Below are 13,739 nucleotides of genomic sequence, written 5' to 3'. Positions count from 1 at the left end.
GTAAGGCTGGAAGAAGCCGGTTTCCCGCAATCAGTCATTTCAGAAGTAGTGGAGGCAGTGCTTAAGAAGACAATGACGGAAGGCAATGTTGCTGAAGACACAAGGGAGCGCAAAAATAAGAAACGGACAGTTGTACCTTATGTTCACAAGACTTCCCACAACTTAAAGAAGGTTGTGAAATGGTATGGAGTTGAGATAGCGTTCTCGGCTCCCGGCAAGCTCGCTAGGCTATGCTCGCGCATAGGAAGAAGTAAAAATAACTTCCAAGGGTGCGGAACTAAGCACTCCATTTCCCACGTAGCTTGCAGTGTTGGAGTAGTATACCAGATACCTCTATCATGCGGCAAAGTTTACATTGGCCAAACAGGAAGGTGTGTGAATGTGCGCTTGCGTGAGCACGAATTGTCTATTAGAAATAACACGAATGGGCACCTGCCTGTCCACTGCCTGGCGTGCACGTGCAAGCCGATCATGAAGGAAACAAAGATTTTGTGCCGCTGCCGAGATAGCCGAGCCAGAGAGCTACTCGAGACGTACGATATTAAAAAGAAGGGACAACAATGTGTCAGTGACACCTCAGTTTATTTACATACCAGTGAGATTAGGTTTATTGACGAGCGTAGGTAGGTCGCGTTTCGCATATACAAGGTTTTACTTTTCTTTTACCTTTCCTTTTTTTTCGCGCACGCGCAGTGGTGTATGTCGGGTGTGTATTTATATGTGTACCTTGTGGAATAAACTTTAGTTGCAAGTCTGCGCCCGTCCTTGTCCCTCGCTGTCTTTGTGGTTCGTTTGCTCGCGCAGTTAGACAATGTTCGCTAATACCTACCAACTCGCCCAACAACAAGTTCTACTAAACTATGCACCATGGAATGCTTCGCTTACATCAATTCTCTCAGTGCATGGGATCTGCATAATCTTTCCAACAAAGATTCTCTGAAAACTCATGCTTACTTACTTGTTATTTATTTTACCTAGTGCTCATAATTGTTCTGCGATGCAGGCACGGGTGAATGATGAGCGTCCTCTGAGCCTGGAGGAGATGAGATCAGCCCTGCGGCAGGCCAGCTTCACCACATCGCGCTTTGCATGCTCAGAGCCTGGATGCACAGCCAGCTTTGCCTCGTACATGTCCTACTATTCTCACCTCAGCCACTGCGGGCCATTCGTCAAGACCTTCTTAAGCAAGCCAGTTCAGGTGTCTTGTCGTCCTGTAAGTTGGTTTTCACATGTAAACAAAACTATTTATTGGCAAGTGAGAGAAATAAAACAGGCAGTGAAATCTCACTTACTTTATATCTCATAATTCTAACAGATTTCAGCTGCTCAGCTCATCCTGGCAAGGTCACATGTGTTTAAATATGGAAAAGTTCGCAAATGGAAACTAAAAACCACGTGGTTATTGACAAGACTCGCTCCTGCCTTTTGGACGAGGCCCTATGTGCGGCTAGTCATCGAATGATGTGTACCACAGAAATTGAGTGGTTTAGCTTTGCATGATATATTAGGCCCACTGTGCATGCACCTGTGCAAGGATGCTTTCTTCATTACTTGTGCCACACTCAGTGCGCGAGCAGTTGTCCTAGTCTGTTTGACTATGGTGAAACGCCATTCCAAAGGAAAGCGAGAAAAGCATGCTACTAACGACTGTGAATGCTTATTGAAATATAATGGCGGCAGCAAGACACTGAGTGCACTCCGAAACAAGCAAGAAGAACAGCAGACACAAAAACTAGGGAAGGCGTCAAACATTGCATACAGTGCGTGCACAGTCTCATCATGAAATCTGATAATTGGGAAGCACGTGTGTGCCGTCAGTTGCGCACAACTGGCACAAAAGCCATTCAAAACAAAACAGATGGGAATGAACCAGCTTATTTCTAGTTGCAGGAGAACAAATTACCCACGTTTTATGGATCCTTATAGATACATAAAATATAGGTAATTTCATCTCATGATTCACTTCGTTGCATAAGTTTTTTCTATTCACCTGGTTTTTTAGTTATTTTGCTTTAGAGTTAAACCTTGATATAACAAAGTCCGTGAACTTGGCAATTTGCTTCATTGCTTCATTGTATTGAAATTTGGCATTTTATGCAAATAGCTACAGTCACCGATAAACTTTTTTTACCTGGAATGGGCCACAAGATTTTCTGAATGATTGGGCAATAAAAAAAAATAATAATTTGAGAAAAATTTTATTTTGTTGAATTTGAAAGAAGGGGACGAAAAATATAGCTTCATGTGGGGTTGGCGATATATTCACAGCAGCAGTACGAATTAAGTGAAGCCAGCCATGCTTTTTCATTCATTCCACCCCCGCAGCTAATAGTGTTGCCTACATTGGGACATCGCTATCATGAAAAGCAGAGCGAATGCTTCATCTGTGTCTTCCTTCAACGCGTCTCTGAAACACGAGATTATGTAGCCCAGAGTGCTAAACATGCAAAAAAACGGCACACATGATGCCACATCATGTCTGAACAGGGGGCGCGTGGGCTGTATATGCATAGCTCGGCCCGAGAACCATGCGCCACCAACGCAGCCTTCATGTGCACTTGATCGCGTTACTAAAAGTTCTCTCCCTCTTCCCCTTGCTCATGCAAGAAAACACCGCTCACCAAGCCGCCATCCTTCTCGAGTGGCGCAATAGAATCTTATTGCATTTTGACTTTAATGGAACATGACACTGCTCCACTTCAGCAGTTGATCTTGGTCGTGCAGTGCATGAGCTAAGAGGTTAATTTGGAAGCAGCCTCTTGTAATTCAATCATTTGATTGAATTACAATCAATAATTGTAATACAATTACAATTTGCGTCTGCGGAAATTTTCATTTATTGTCTCGGCATTCCTTTGCTGTGGAAGCGATATTTCTTTATTTGAAATCATGTATAAACATACTTCGTTATGTTGAGGTTCTAAATACATGGTGTTCTATGAATAAGAAGTTAATAAAATGTAAATACAGTAGCACATCGTTATAAGTTTTGGAAAAAAATGTCAAAAAAAAAACATACTAAGGGGGAAAACGTACAATCCGAAGTAACTAAAAAAAAATTGACAGACTCAATTATTGTTGACACCTATGTAATGCGAACCCTTGTGCAGATCACCGTGTCACGAGGCGCCGATGCGTGTCAAGCTGGTGGCATTCCGGTGGCCTGAAATGCGTTTTGTTGCTTTCCTGTTACATGGTGTATTAGGAGGGCAACGAGAAGCCTAACCGAAATCAAGCTGGTGGACGCCTATGAAAAGTTTGCACTACACTTCCAATGCCACCATGTGCTGCAAAACAGATAGGCAAAGATGCTTATCGCATTCAGACTGGGATACATAGCGCAAAAATTACACAGGGACAAGCAGAACACAGCAGAAATTATCGCAGTAGTATTGGCGGGGATAAATGTGAATGCCACGTGCAGTGACTCTGGAGAAGATTTGCTTGTACCGAAATGAGAAACTGAGTGCACGCTGGCGTTTCCCGTGAGGCAGGTGGGCGAGTATTGCGGTTAAGCTGCCGCGGCAGGCAGCTATATACTGTCCCCGACCATGCGTGCCTCACTTTTTTGTTTTGTTGTTTACACAGGATCTAGCAGCCGGAAATGTATCATATGATCGCATTTTGGTGACGTACTGAACGTTGGTGCTGAAAAATCGTGTTTTCCGGGAACGTGGGAATCGGTAAAAATTACTGTAGCTCTATTGGGTCATTTCTTGTGTTCTACATTGCAAACATTGGCACTGGGTGAAACATACGTAATGGGAACGTATCAGTGTGGTTCTACTGTACTTCATTATCATGTCATCAATCAGGTAATCGAGAAATCTGGGAAGTACAATCAACCTCTCTATATGGCTTTCATAATTATGAAAAGACTTTTGATTCGGTAGAGATACCAGCAGTAATACAGTCATCGCATAATCAAGGAGTGCAGGAGGCATATGGGAAAATCCTAGAAAATATCTACAAAAATTCCACAGCTACTTTGATTCTCCACAAAAAAAGTAGAAAGATACCTCTAAAAAGTGGCCAGGCAAAGCGACACAATCTCTCCAATGCTATTCACTGCATACTTGGAATAATTCAAGCTATTAAACGGGGAAGGCTTAGGAGTAAGGAATAATGGCGAATATCTCAGCAACCTCTGGTTTGCAGATGACATTGTCCTGCTCAGAAACACCGGGGATGAATTACAACAAATGATTGAGTACCTTAACCAAGAAAGTGTAAGAGTGGGGTTGAATATTAATATGCAAAAGACAGATAATGTTCAATAGCCTGTTAAGGGAACAAAAACTCAGGTTTGCTAGTGTCTAGAGTCTGTGCTGGAGTACATTTATCTAGGTCAATTACTCACAGGGGACCCGATCATGAGAATGAAATTTACTGAAAAATAAAAATGGGTTGGAGTGCATATGGCAGGCACTGCCAAATCCTGACTGGGAGCTTACCGCTGTCATTGAAAAGAAAAGTGTACGGTCTTTGCATTCTACCAGTGCTAACACATGGGGCAGAAACTTAACGAAGAATTTGGAGCACAAGTTGAGGACTGCGCAAAGAGTGATAAATCGAAAAATTTTAGGCAGAACGTTAATAGACAGAAAGAGATTGGGGTTTATCAGAGAGTAAACAAGTATAGTGGAAATTGTAGTTGATATTAAGAAAAAGAAATGGAGCTGAGTAGGCCGTGTAATGTGTAGGGCAGATAACTGGTGGACCATTTGAGCTACAGAATGGGAGCCAAGGGAAAGGAAGTGCAGTTGAGTTCAGCAGAAAACTTGATAGGGTTAGGAAATTTGCTGGTGCAAGTTGGAATCAGCTACGCAATTGGAGATCGCAAGGAGAGGCCTTCATCCTGCAGTGGACATAAATATAAAGTGATGATGATGATGAATATGAAATATTTCGTTATACAGTCAAACCTCGATATAACGAAGTTGTATTTGCAGCGGAAAAGGTTGTTAAATCACAAATTTTGATAATTCAAGGTTTTAAAGTTTCAGCAATAAAAACAAATATATATCATTGCTATCAATCACGCGAAACAATCATTGCTATATCTAGACTGCTGTAAGGAAAAGCTGCTAAACAAACCTTTGTAGTTACCAAAACAAATTTGCCACTTGCGCTAAAAGATAGACGTTGTTGAAATTAGGTTATGGACAATAAAACTTTTACTTATGCCTTCAAACAGCATATCAAGCGTTATGCATGCTGAAATTGTCCGAAATCTGAAGTAGCTTTTGCGTGAGTTTCGTGTTCATAACCGTGGTGCCACTGTTTGTTGTGACAACAATCTCTCTGTTGGAGATTTTTTCACAGAACAAGGCAGCACTATCTGCACTCAGAAACTTCATCATAGGACCACCTGTTTCATTGTCAGTAGTGACGTGCATCCAGAGCTCAGTAAAGTCAGCAGTGTTGACCATGTTGGTTTCACCCATCAGGGGTGTTGCACTGGCGCACCCAGCCCGCCTTTTCCATTGATCGGCATGGCCACTGGTTCCAGCCTCCATGATCACTGAGCTTTCAGTTTTCAGAGTCACTGATATTTAGAACGACAGAAAGCTGAGCTAGTTGGTAAGGATTCATTATGCAAAATAGAAGTGAGGCGTGCAGACAGGACACAAGAGTAGAGAAGTGGACAACACGAACACCGACTATCAACTCAAAAGAGCACTGAGGCGAAAACAGAAAGAAGACACAAAACTCATCTGCGCATGCTCAGGAATGGTAACACCACGTGTCAATCAGGTACACGTGCCGGTCTACGTGAGAGATAACTTTTAAGGCACTTAATACCTTTCTTATGTAAAGTAATCAAAGGCTGACTCACGCACGCACTTCCACCATTATAGATATGCCATGCCTCTACCATAAGACGCGTATCTTCATTTTTATGCCTGTACAATATCGCGCATTCATCTAACTCTGGTTTGCAGTTACAATCTCGGCAATGTAGCGAAACATTAGAAGGCAATCCACCAGTTAATGACCTTTTATGTTCCATTAGCCTCTGATTGATACACCGTCCTGTTTGCCCTATGTAGAACTGGCCACAGCTAAGGGGAATTTTATAATCCACACCCATACGACAGTCAGTAAAACTGTTGTTCTTATTGTGCTTCACTGGACAAATATCTGTTCGTTTTCTGTTCCCCAGATGCTATGTAGTACACAGCGAAAGCAACATGCCAGTAAGAAAACTCTCCCCATTCCTTGTAGCCAAATGCCTGAAAGATAAAATCGAACTGACATACAAATCCTCCAAAATGTCTAGCAGGGACCTCCTCCTAGAACTGAATAATAAAGATCAAGTAAATAAGCTGTCTGAACTTACCAGTATAGGCGAGGTGACAGTGACAGTTTCAGCCCACAGAACACTTAATACAAGCAGGGGAGTAATATCTGAAGAAGACTTCATTGGCTTAAGCGACGAGGAACTGCTGGAAGGTTTCCAGGAACATAATGTTACCAAAGTTTAAAGAACAGTAATCCGCAGAAACGACCAAGAAATCCCCACCAAACATGTTATACTCACCTTTGGAACCAGCGTAATGCCTACTTCACTCGATGCAGGTTATGTCAAAGTCAATGTGAGACCATATATCCCGAATCCCATACGATGTTTCAAGTGCCAAAGATTTGGACATGCTTCACATGCATGGCGAGGACAAAAAACTTGTGCTAAATGCAGCTCCAACAACCACCAATCAGAGAATTGCACCTCTTCGCCACATTGCGTTAACTGCAAGGGAGATCACGCAGCTTATTCGCGGTCCTGCCCTTGCTGGAAAAAAGAAAAAGAAGTCATTGCACTAACTGTTAAAGAAAAACTCTCGTTCTTCGAAGCCAGAAAAAAACTGTCGTACCTTCCCCGAAGAGGTTATGCCGATGTGACGCAGGCGGGGGCAGCGTCACAGAGGCCTCCGGAGTCCTCCGAGCCCACGCGCAGTGGTGCCGCAGTGACTCCTCCCACCCCCGTGGTGGAAGCAGTCAGTACTGCTCCACCCTCTTCGACGGCCCTGCAGACACCAGTCCCGCGGGGCCCTAAAATCAAACGAACCCCAAGGCCCGAGGCACGTGCCTCGGCGCCCAACTCTCGGTCCTCCAGCGCCTCAGAGAGAGTGATGGAGGTCGACACAAAAACCTTGGTGTCATTGACACCGAAGAACAAGCGCTCTCTCGAGCATGGTAAGAGGGACAAAATCCCAATAACTCAAAATAAGAAAGCGTTAACCTAAAGGTTATCGCTCATTTGTATTAGCCTTTTTCAATCCCTGTCACCTATACCACACCTCTTAATTTTTCCGTAGTGCCATTTCTTATCCTTTCCCTTTTAAGATGGCTTTTATTATCCACTGGAATGCTAGAGGGCTTTTACACAACTTAGGTGACATTAAAGACATATTAATAAACTTCTCTCCTGTAGCCCTGTGCTTACAGGAAACAAACCTAGGCGAAAAACACAAAAACATTTTGAAAGGTTTCACTGTTGTACAGCGCGACCGTACTCAGGTGAACCGGCTGTCAGGTGGTGTAGCCATTGTCCTGCCAGGCGGTATAGCAGCCAGAGAAGTTCCCATTAACACTCACATAGAAGCCGTTGCTGTCACCGTTTTAGCTCAGAAAACCATCACCGTTTCTTCAGTATACATTCCGCCGCATTTACATTTTACCATAAGAGACCTAGAGTTCATTTTAAACCAGGTACCCGAACCATTTTTATTAGCCGGCGATTTTAATTCACATAACACATTATGGGGTAGTCAAATAACTGACACCAGGGGTCAAACGCTTGAAGATTTTATCCTAACAAATGACATATGCCTTTTAAACACCGGTGCGGCAACTTACTACTCCCTAAGCACAGGAGCTATGAGTTGCTTAGATCTGGCACTGTGCTCTCCATCTCTCTTTGATGATTTTCAATGGAGTGTTATTGACAACCCCTATGGTAGTGACCATATGCCTGCTATTATTAAAAGAAAATCTCCTCCTACTATACCATTAAGACCACCTCGTTGGAAACTCCACCTAGCAGACTGGCCTCTCTTTACTGAAAAGGCCACTCTGGATGACATATCAGATGAGCTAACAATAGACGAAATGAATGAGCGAAATGAATGAGAAGATTACCGCCTGCATACTCACTGCAGCAGAACCGACAATACGACAATCCTCTGACTTCTTAAGAAAAAACCTGAAACCCAGATGAATGTACACAAACAAAAAAACTACAAAACAAAGCGTGGGGTATCTTTCGGCGATACCCAACACAAGATAACCTACTCTCCTTCAAAAAAGCAAAAGCGAAAGCCAGGTACACACGCAGACAAGCCGAAAGACAGTCCTGGAAGAATTATGTCTCGTCAATAAATAGCTCAATAACCTCCAAAAGAATGTGGGATCAGGTTCGTAAGTTTAGAGGCGACTACGCTTCTTACACAATCCCTATACTATCACCTCCAGGCACGCAAACAAATATAGAAGAACAAGCAGACATATTAGGGCAACACTTCCATGATATATCAAGCTCGGTAAACTATTCAGCTGCATTCCTAAACATAAGCAATTAGCAGAAAAACTAAAGCTTCCGACCACAGGAAGTTCAGAAAGGCTGTATAATGCCGCTTTAACACTACCGGAAATCAATAAAGTACTCACAACTGACAAAAAAACAGCACCTGGTCCGGACAGAGTACATTACGCGATGCTTGCTCATCTATCTCCTAATGCAGTTGAAACCTTGCTTAGTTTTAATTATAGCTAAGCAAGGTTGAAACCTTGCTTAGCTATAATTATCTCTTTCTTGAAAGCTGGAAAACCTCCCACAATAGCAACCAGCTATAGACCCATAGCACTCACAAGTTGTCTTGCAAAGTCCTATGAAGCCATCATCAACATAAGATTGACATACGTCCTTGAAACAGAGAACATGCTAGATAACCATTGGTGTGGATACAAGAAAGGTAGCTGCTCAACAGATCACCTAGTCCGGCTAGAAGACGAGATACGTGCGGCCTTTCTACACAAACAATATTGTCTCCTGTTTTCTTTGATTTAGACACAACATGAAGGTTTGGTATCTTAAGGGACTTAGCAGATTTAGGAATCCGAGGTAGAATGCTCAAATGTCTGGCTGATTTCATGTTGGACCGAACATTCCAGGTGCGTTTAGGAACGGCGCTGTCACGTGTATTTATCCAGGAAAATGGTGTGCCACAAGGATGCGTACTGAGCACAACACTCTTTATAATAAAAATGAACTCTGTTAACAAAGTCATTCCCCCCTCTGTTATGCACTCCATATAATATCATTGATGATCTGCAAATAGCGTGCCGCGCCTCAAACTTACAAATATGTGAAAGGCAGCTCCAGATAACAATTAATAAACTAACCGAGTGGGCTGAGAAAAATGGCTTCCGCTTCTCTACTCAAAAAACCGTTGCAGTGCTATTCTCGCAAAAACAAGGATTGTACTTAGACCCGGCTCTAAAATTGAATGATGTCGCGCTGCTGGTAAAACAAGAATATAAATTCTTGGGAGTAATCTTTGATAAAAAACTGAACTTCCTAGCCCACATTAAAACACTAAAGATTAAGGCAAATAAAACGTTGAATATCCTGAAAGTTTTATCTCATAAGCACTGGGGTTCCGACCGAACCTGTCTTTTACGTATTTACCGGTCTCTTGTGCGAAGCCTTTTAGACTACGGCTCCGTGGTTTACGGATCAGCCAGGCAGTCCTACATCCAACTACTTGATTCAGTACATAACCTTGGATTGCGACTGGCAAGTGGTGCCTATAGAATGTCGCCCATTCAAAGTTTATATGTTGAGTGTAATGAACCCTCATTACAGCAGCGCAGAGCATTACTAACATTGTCTTACCTACTCAGAATTCAGTCATCACCGCAACACATATGCTACCAACATCCTCACACAGTGCAACACACGCTTACACTACACAAATAAACCGAACATGATTAGACCACTTGTCCTGCGGTATGAGCAATACTGTCAGGATTACGACATCCCCCACGATGTCCTCCAGGTTGCCAAGAAACCACAACGGTTGGCCCCATGGTACAATTTCACGCAGTTGTGCAACTGAACATTAACACATTTAAAGAAAAGAAACACTCCACACGAACACATCATACAAGAATTCCGTGCACTTTAAGACAAGTAACAAAATCACATGGAATTCTACACGGATGGCTCCAAAACAAAAGAACACGTGGGTGTAGGGGCCGTAACAGAAAATTCGGAAACAAGTATCCGTCTACCAATACATGCTTCTGTTTTCACTGCTGAAGTTTATGCTGTGTGGGTTGTAGTTAAAAAGATTATCACTGGCAAGCACAAAAACATGGTCATATACACTGATTTCTTAAGTACACTGAAGGCTCTAAATCTGAAATCTGAGTGTGAACCCCTGTTAGGGGACATACCAAACATGGTCGCGCCTAACAAATATGGGAGATCAATCCACTTCTGCTGGGTACCAAGTCATGTTGGGATACCGGGTAACGAAGCAGCCGACAGATGTGCATCCATGGCAGCATTCAAAGACATAATAAACACAACACTTCCATATAAAGATAGTATCCGTGCCATTAGGAAGGCCTTAACGTCAAAGTGGCAACACGAATCGGACCATTGTAGAGAAAACAAGCTATGTCTCACCAAACCCGTACTTGGCGATTGGAAGTCGTGTTATCATCAAGAGCGGTTCATCGAAGTAGTTTTATGCTGACTACGCATTGGGCACACACACCTCACGCACAATTACCTACTTACAAAAGAAGACGTGCCAACATGTGAAAAATGCCGAGAACAACTAACAGTCATGCATATACACTCACATGCCCACACATTGAAGTACAAAGACGAAACTTTTTGCACAACCTATATCAAATGCACATACCTTTACATCCTGCTTTAATTTTAGGAGATGATTCGATAATCCCATTACCTGACCTGCGTAAATTCCTAGACGACACTGGCTTTTTAAACAAAATATACATTAACACGGCCTTTCTTCTCCTAAATGGTATTATAAACACCTCGTGTTTGGCGCAGCATAGCCTTAGCTGCTTTTGCCCCACTAAACCACATTTAACCAACCAACCAACCATTGACCCCCCAGACTCCGGCTGTCACAAAACCCGCTGTACGCAGCCCCTCGTCGGCCAACGAAGCGGGCAGAGCTCGTTGCGAGACTCATTCTCCCAAGCCGAGCGCAGTGCTAGCGGATAGGATTTCATGTAATCCTACGATCGCAAGCGCGCGCAGCGAAATGAACCGCTCGCTGCCGCTTTTGCCTGGCAGTTTGTCGGAACGTGAGAAGGCGCGCCTGTCATCGCTGCTGAACCAATTTCATGAGATGTTTACAGATCGACCAGGACGCACCACTCTTGTGCGACACCGGATCGACACAGGCGACGCGCTACCGTGGAAATGCAAACCTAGGCCCATGAGCAGGTCTAAAAGGAAAGCTGTCGACCTCGCAATGGACAAAACGATCGACGTAATCCGCCGATCTAATAGTCCGTGGGGTTCCCCGGTAGTGCTGGGCTCGAAAAAAGATGGCTCCTCTCGTCTTTGCGTGGACTACCACCGACTCAATAAAGTCACTGCGTCACTGAGTCAATGCTGAGCATTGACTCAATCGTGGCGAGCCTAGGTGGTGCACATTATTTTGCCACTCTAGATGCTAGCCGCGGTTACCTGCAAGTGCAGATGGAGCCAAGGGACGCGGAGAAAACCACTTTCACCTCGCATAGAGGCTTGTACGAGTTCACTCACATGCCCTTTGGCTGCTCGGGCGCAGCGACTTTCCAGAGATTGATGGACAGAGTTCTGGGAAGGGCAAAATGGCAATACGCCCTAGCCTACCTAGACGATATTGTCCTCTTCTCTTTCACCTTTGAGGAACAACTCCGCCACTTGGAGGACATCCTCGGAAGGCTGCACACTGCCAGGATCACTCTGAACCCGAAGAAAGCTCAGATCGCAGAGACCCGTGTCTCACTGCTGGGCTTTACAATAGAGCGAGGCCGTGTTTTGCCGAGCGAGGACAAGGTTCAAGCTATCCTCGAGTACCCAACGCCAACACACATACAGGCCCTGAGACGCTTTTTGGGCATGGTAAATTACTACCGCCAATTTGCGCCCAACTGCGCCGCTCTACAGGCTCCCTTGACCTTGTTGTTGAGGAAGTCTACAAGCTGGAGCTGGGGTCCGGAGCAAGATGTTGCCTTCAGGGCTCTCTCTAAAGCTCTTGTGGACACAACCTGAACAGGGAGTTCATAGTCCAAGCTGACGCGAGCGACCTGGGAATAGGTGTGGTGCTGCTCCAAGAGCATGAGAACGTTCTTCGGCCAGTAGCCTTTACCAGCCGGTTGTTGACACCTACAGAGCGTAACTATTCCGTGACCGAACGTGAGTGTCTAGCGATAGTGTTCGCTCTGCGTAAGTTCGATCGCTACATCGACGGCGTGCCTTTTGTTGAAACGGATCACATGGTGCTGACGTGGCTGAAGCGCTTGCGCGAGCCCTCAGGCCGCCTCGCGCGCTGGGCATTGATGTTAAAGCGCTACAACTTTGTTGTTCGCTATCGGAAGGGGAGCACAAACGTGGTGGCCGACGCCTTGTCGCGCGCCCCCGTTTCAGACCCGGACACCTTTGACCGGCACGCCTCCGCGACAACGCTTCCGAACGAAGCCGGAGCCCTTGTCTCCAATGGCACGGAAGGAGCGAGTTCAGGCGGCTGTGCGGCCTATAAGCTGCCGTCGCCGCGCAAAAGTGCATGCCTGCTGGACCCTGTAACGTCCATGGGTATCGCATTCAGTAGACAGGAGCTGCTGGAAGCTCAGTGGAACGACCCATTTTGTCAGCAAATCTCTGACGAGCTCGAAAAAGAGCACAGCTCCGAAAGGGAGCGAGGCGGCAACGCCGATGGGCGCAAATTGACAGCTGGCATTGCTGTTGGCGCCGGGTGCGACGCAGCTGGTATTGCTGCAGGCACGTTGGATTCGTATCTGCTGGATGCTGATGGAGTGCTCCTGCACTATATCCGATCTGAAGAGGCTCTTCATGAGTCCTTTAAGGTGGTGATTCTCCGCAGTCTACGGAGGGCCATTTTGAGCTATTTCCATGACTCGCGGTTGGCCGGACATGTGAGTGGCCGTAAGACTTATCTTAAGTTGTGCTGCTCCGCAACCTGGCGTGATGTTCTTCATTATTTTCGCTCATGCCACGTGTGTCAGAGTGTGAAGCCCCATGGTGGTCAGAGTGTGAAACCCCCCCGCCTCACGCAGCCAATCGACAGCCAGCTACCCTGGCAAATCGCGGCCTATGACATTATGGGACCTTTCCCAAGAAGCCGGCAAGGTCACACATTCCTTCTGGCCATCACAGATCATTTCACTAAGTGGGTGGAACTTTTTCCCCTTCGAAAGCTAATGGTATGCGCCATATGGGACAAGTTGCTCGAGGTATTCACCCGCTTTGGCTTTCCGGCGGAGCTGATGACGGACAACACATCCTATTTCATGGCCAAGGTGTTCGTCGATGTCTGTGCAGCCTTTGACATAAAGCACCGCAAAACAACGACTTATCACCTTCGCACCAATCCGACCAAGCGGATGAACTGAAATGTGAAGCCTTTGCTCACGACCTTTGCCCAGCAACACAGGGACTGGGACGCCTGTCTCCGCGAGATAGG

At 45.1% G+C, this 13,739-nt stretch overlaps 1 protein-coding gene across 9 annotated transcripts in view; it reads left to right on the top strand.

The window, feature by feature from the left end:
- The window catches only part of LOC135918099 (uncharacterized), a 703,603-nt gene that overhangs the window by 375,564 nt on the left and 314,300 nt on the right, over positions 1 to 13,739 (top strand). For all 9 annotated transcript variants that reach the window (XM_065451754.2, XM_065451756.2, XM_065451757.2 and 6 more), the window contains one exon: positions 1,004 to 1,213. In XM_065451754.2, the coding sequence (XP_065307826.2) occupies positions 1,004 to 1,213 (210 nt within the window). The remainder of the gene's footprint in view (positions 1 to 1,003; positions 1,214 to 13,739) is intronic.

Source organism: Dermacentor albipictus, chromosome 3, assembly GCF_038994185.2.
Source record: "Dermacentor albipictus isolate Rhodes 1998 colony chromosome 3, USDA_Dalb.pri_finalv2, whole genome shotgun sequence".
Classification (NCBI taxonomy): Eukaryota; Metazoa; Arthropoda; class Arachnida; order Ixodida; family Ixodidae; genus Dermacentor; species Dermacentor albipictus.
This window is presented reverse-complemented; position numbering and strand designations above follow the sequence as displayed.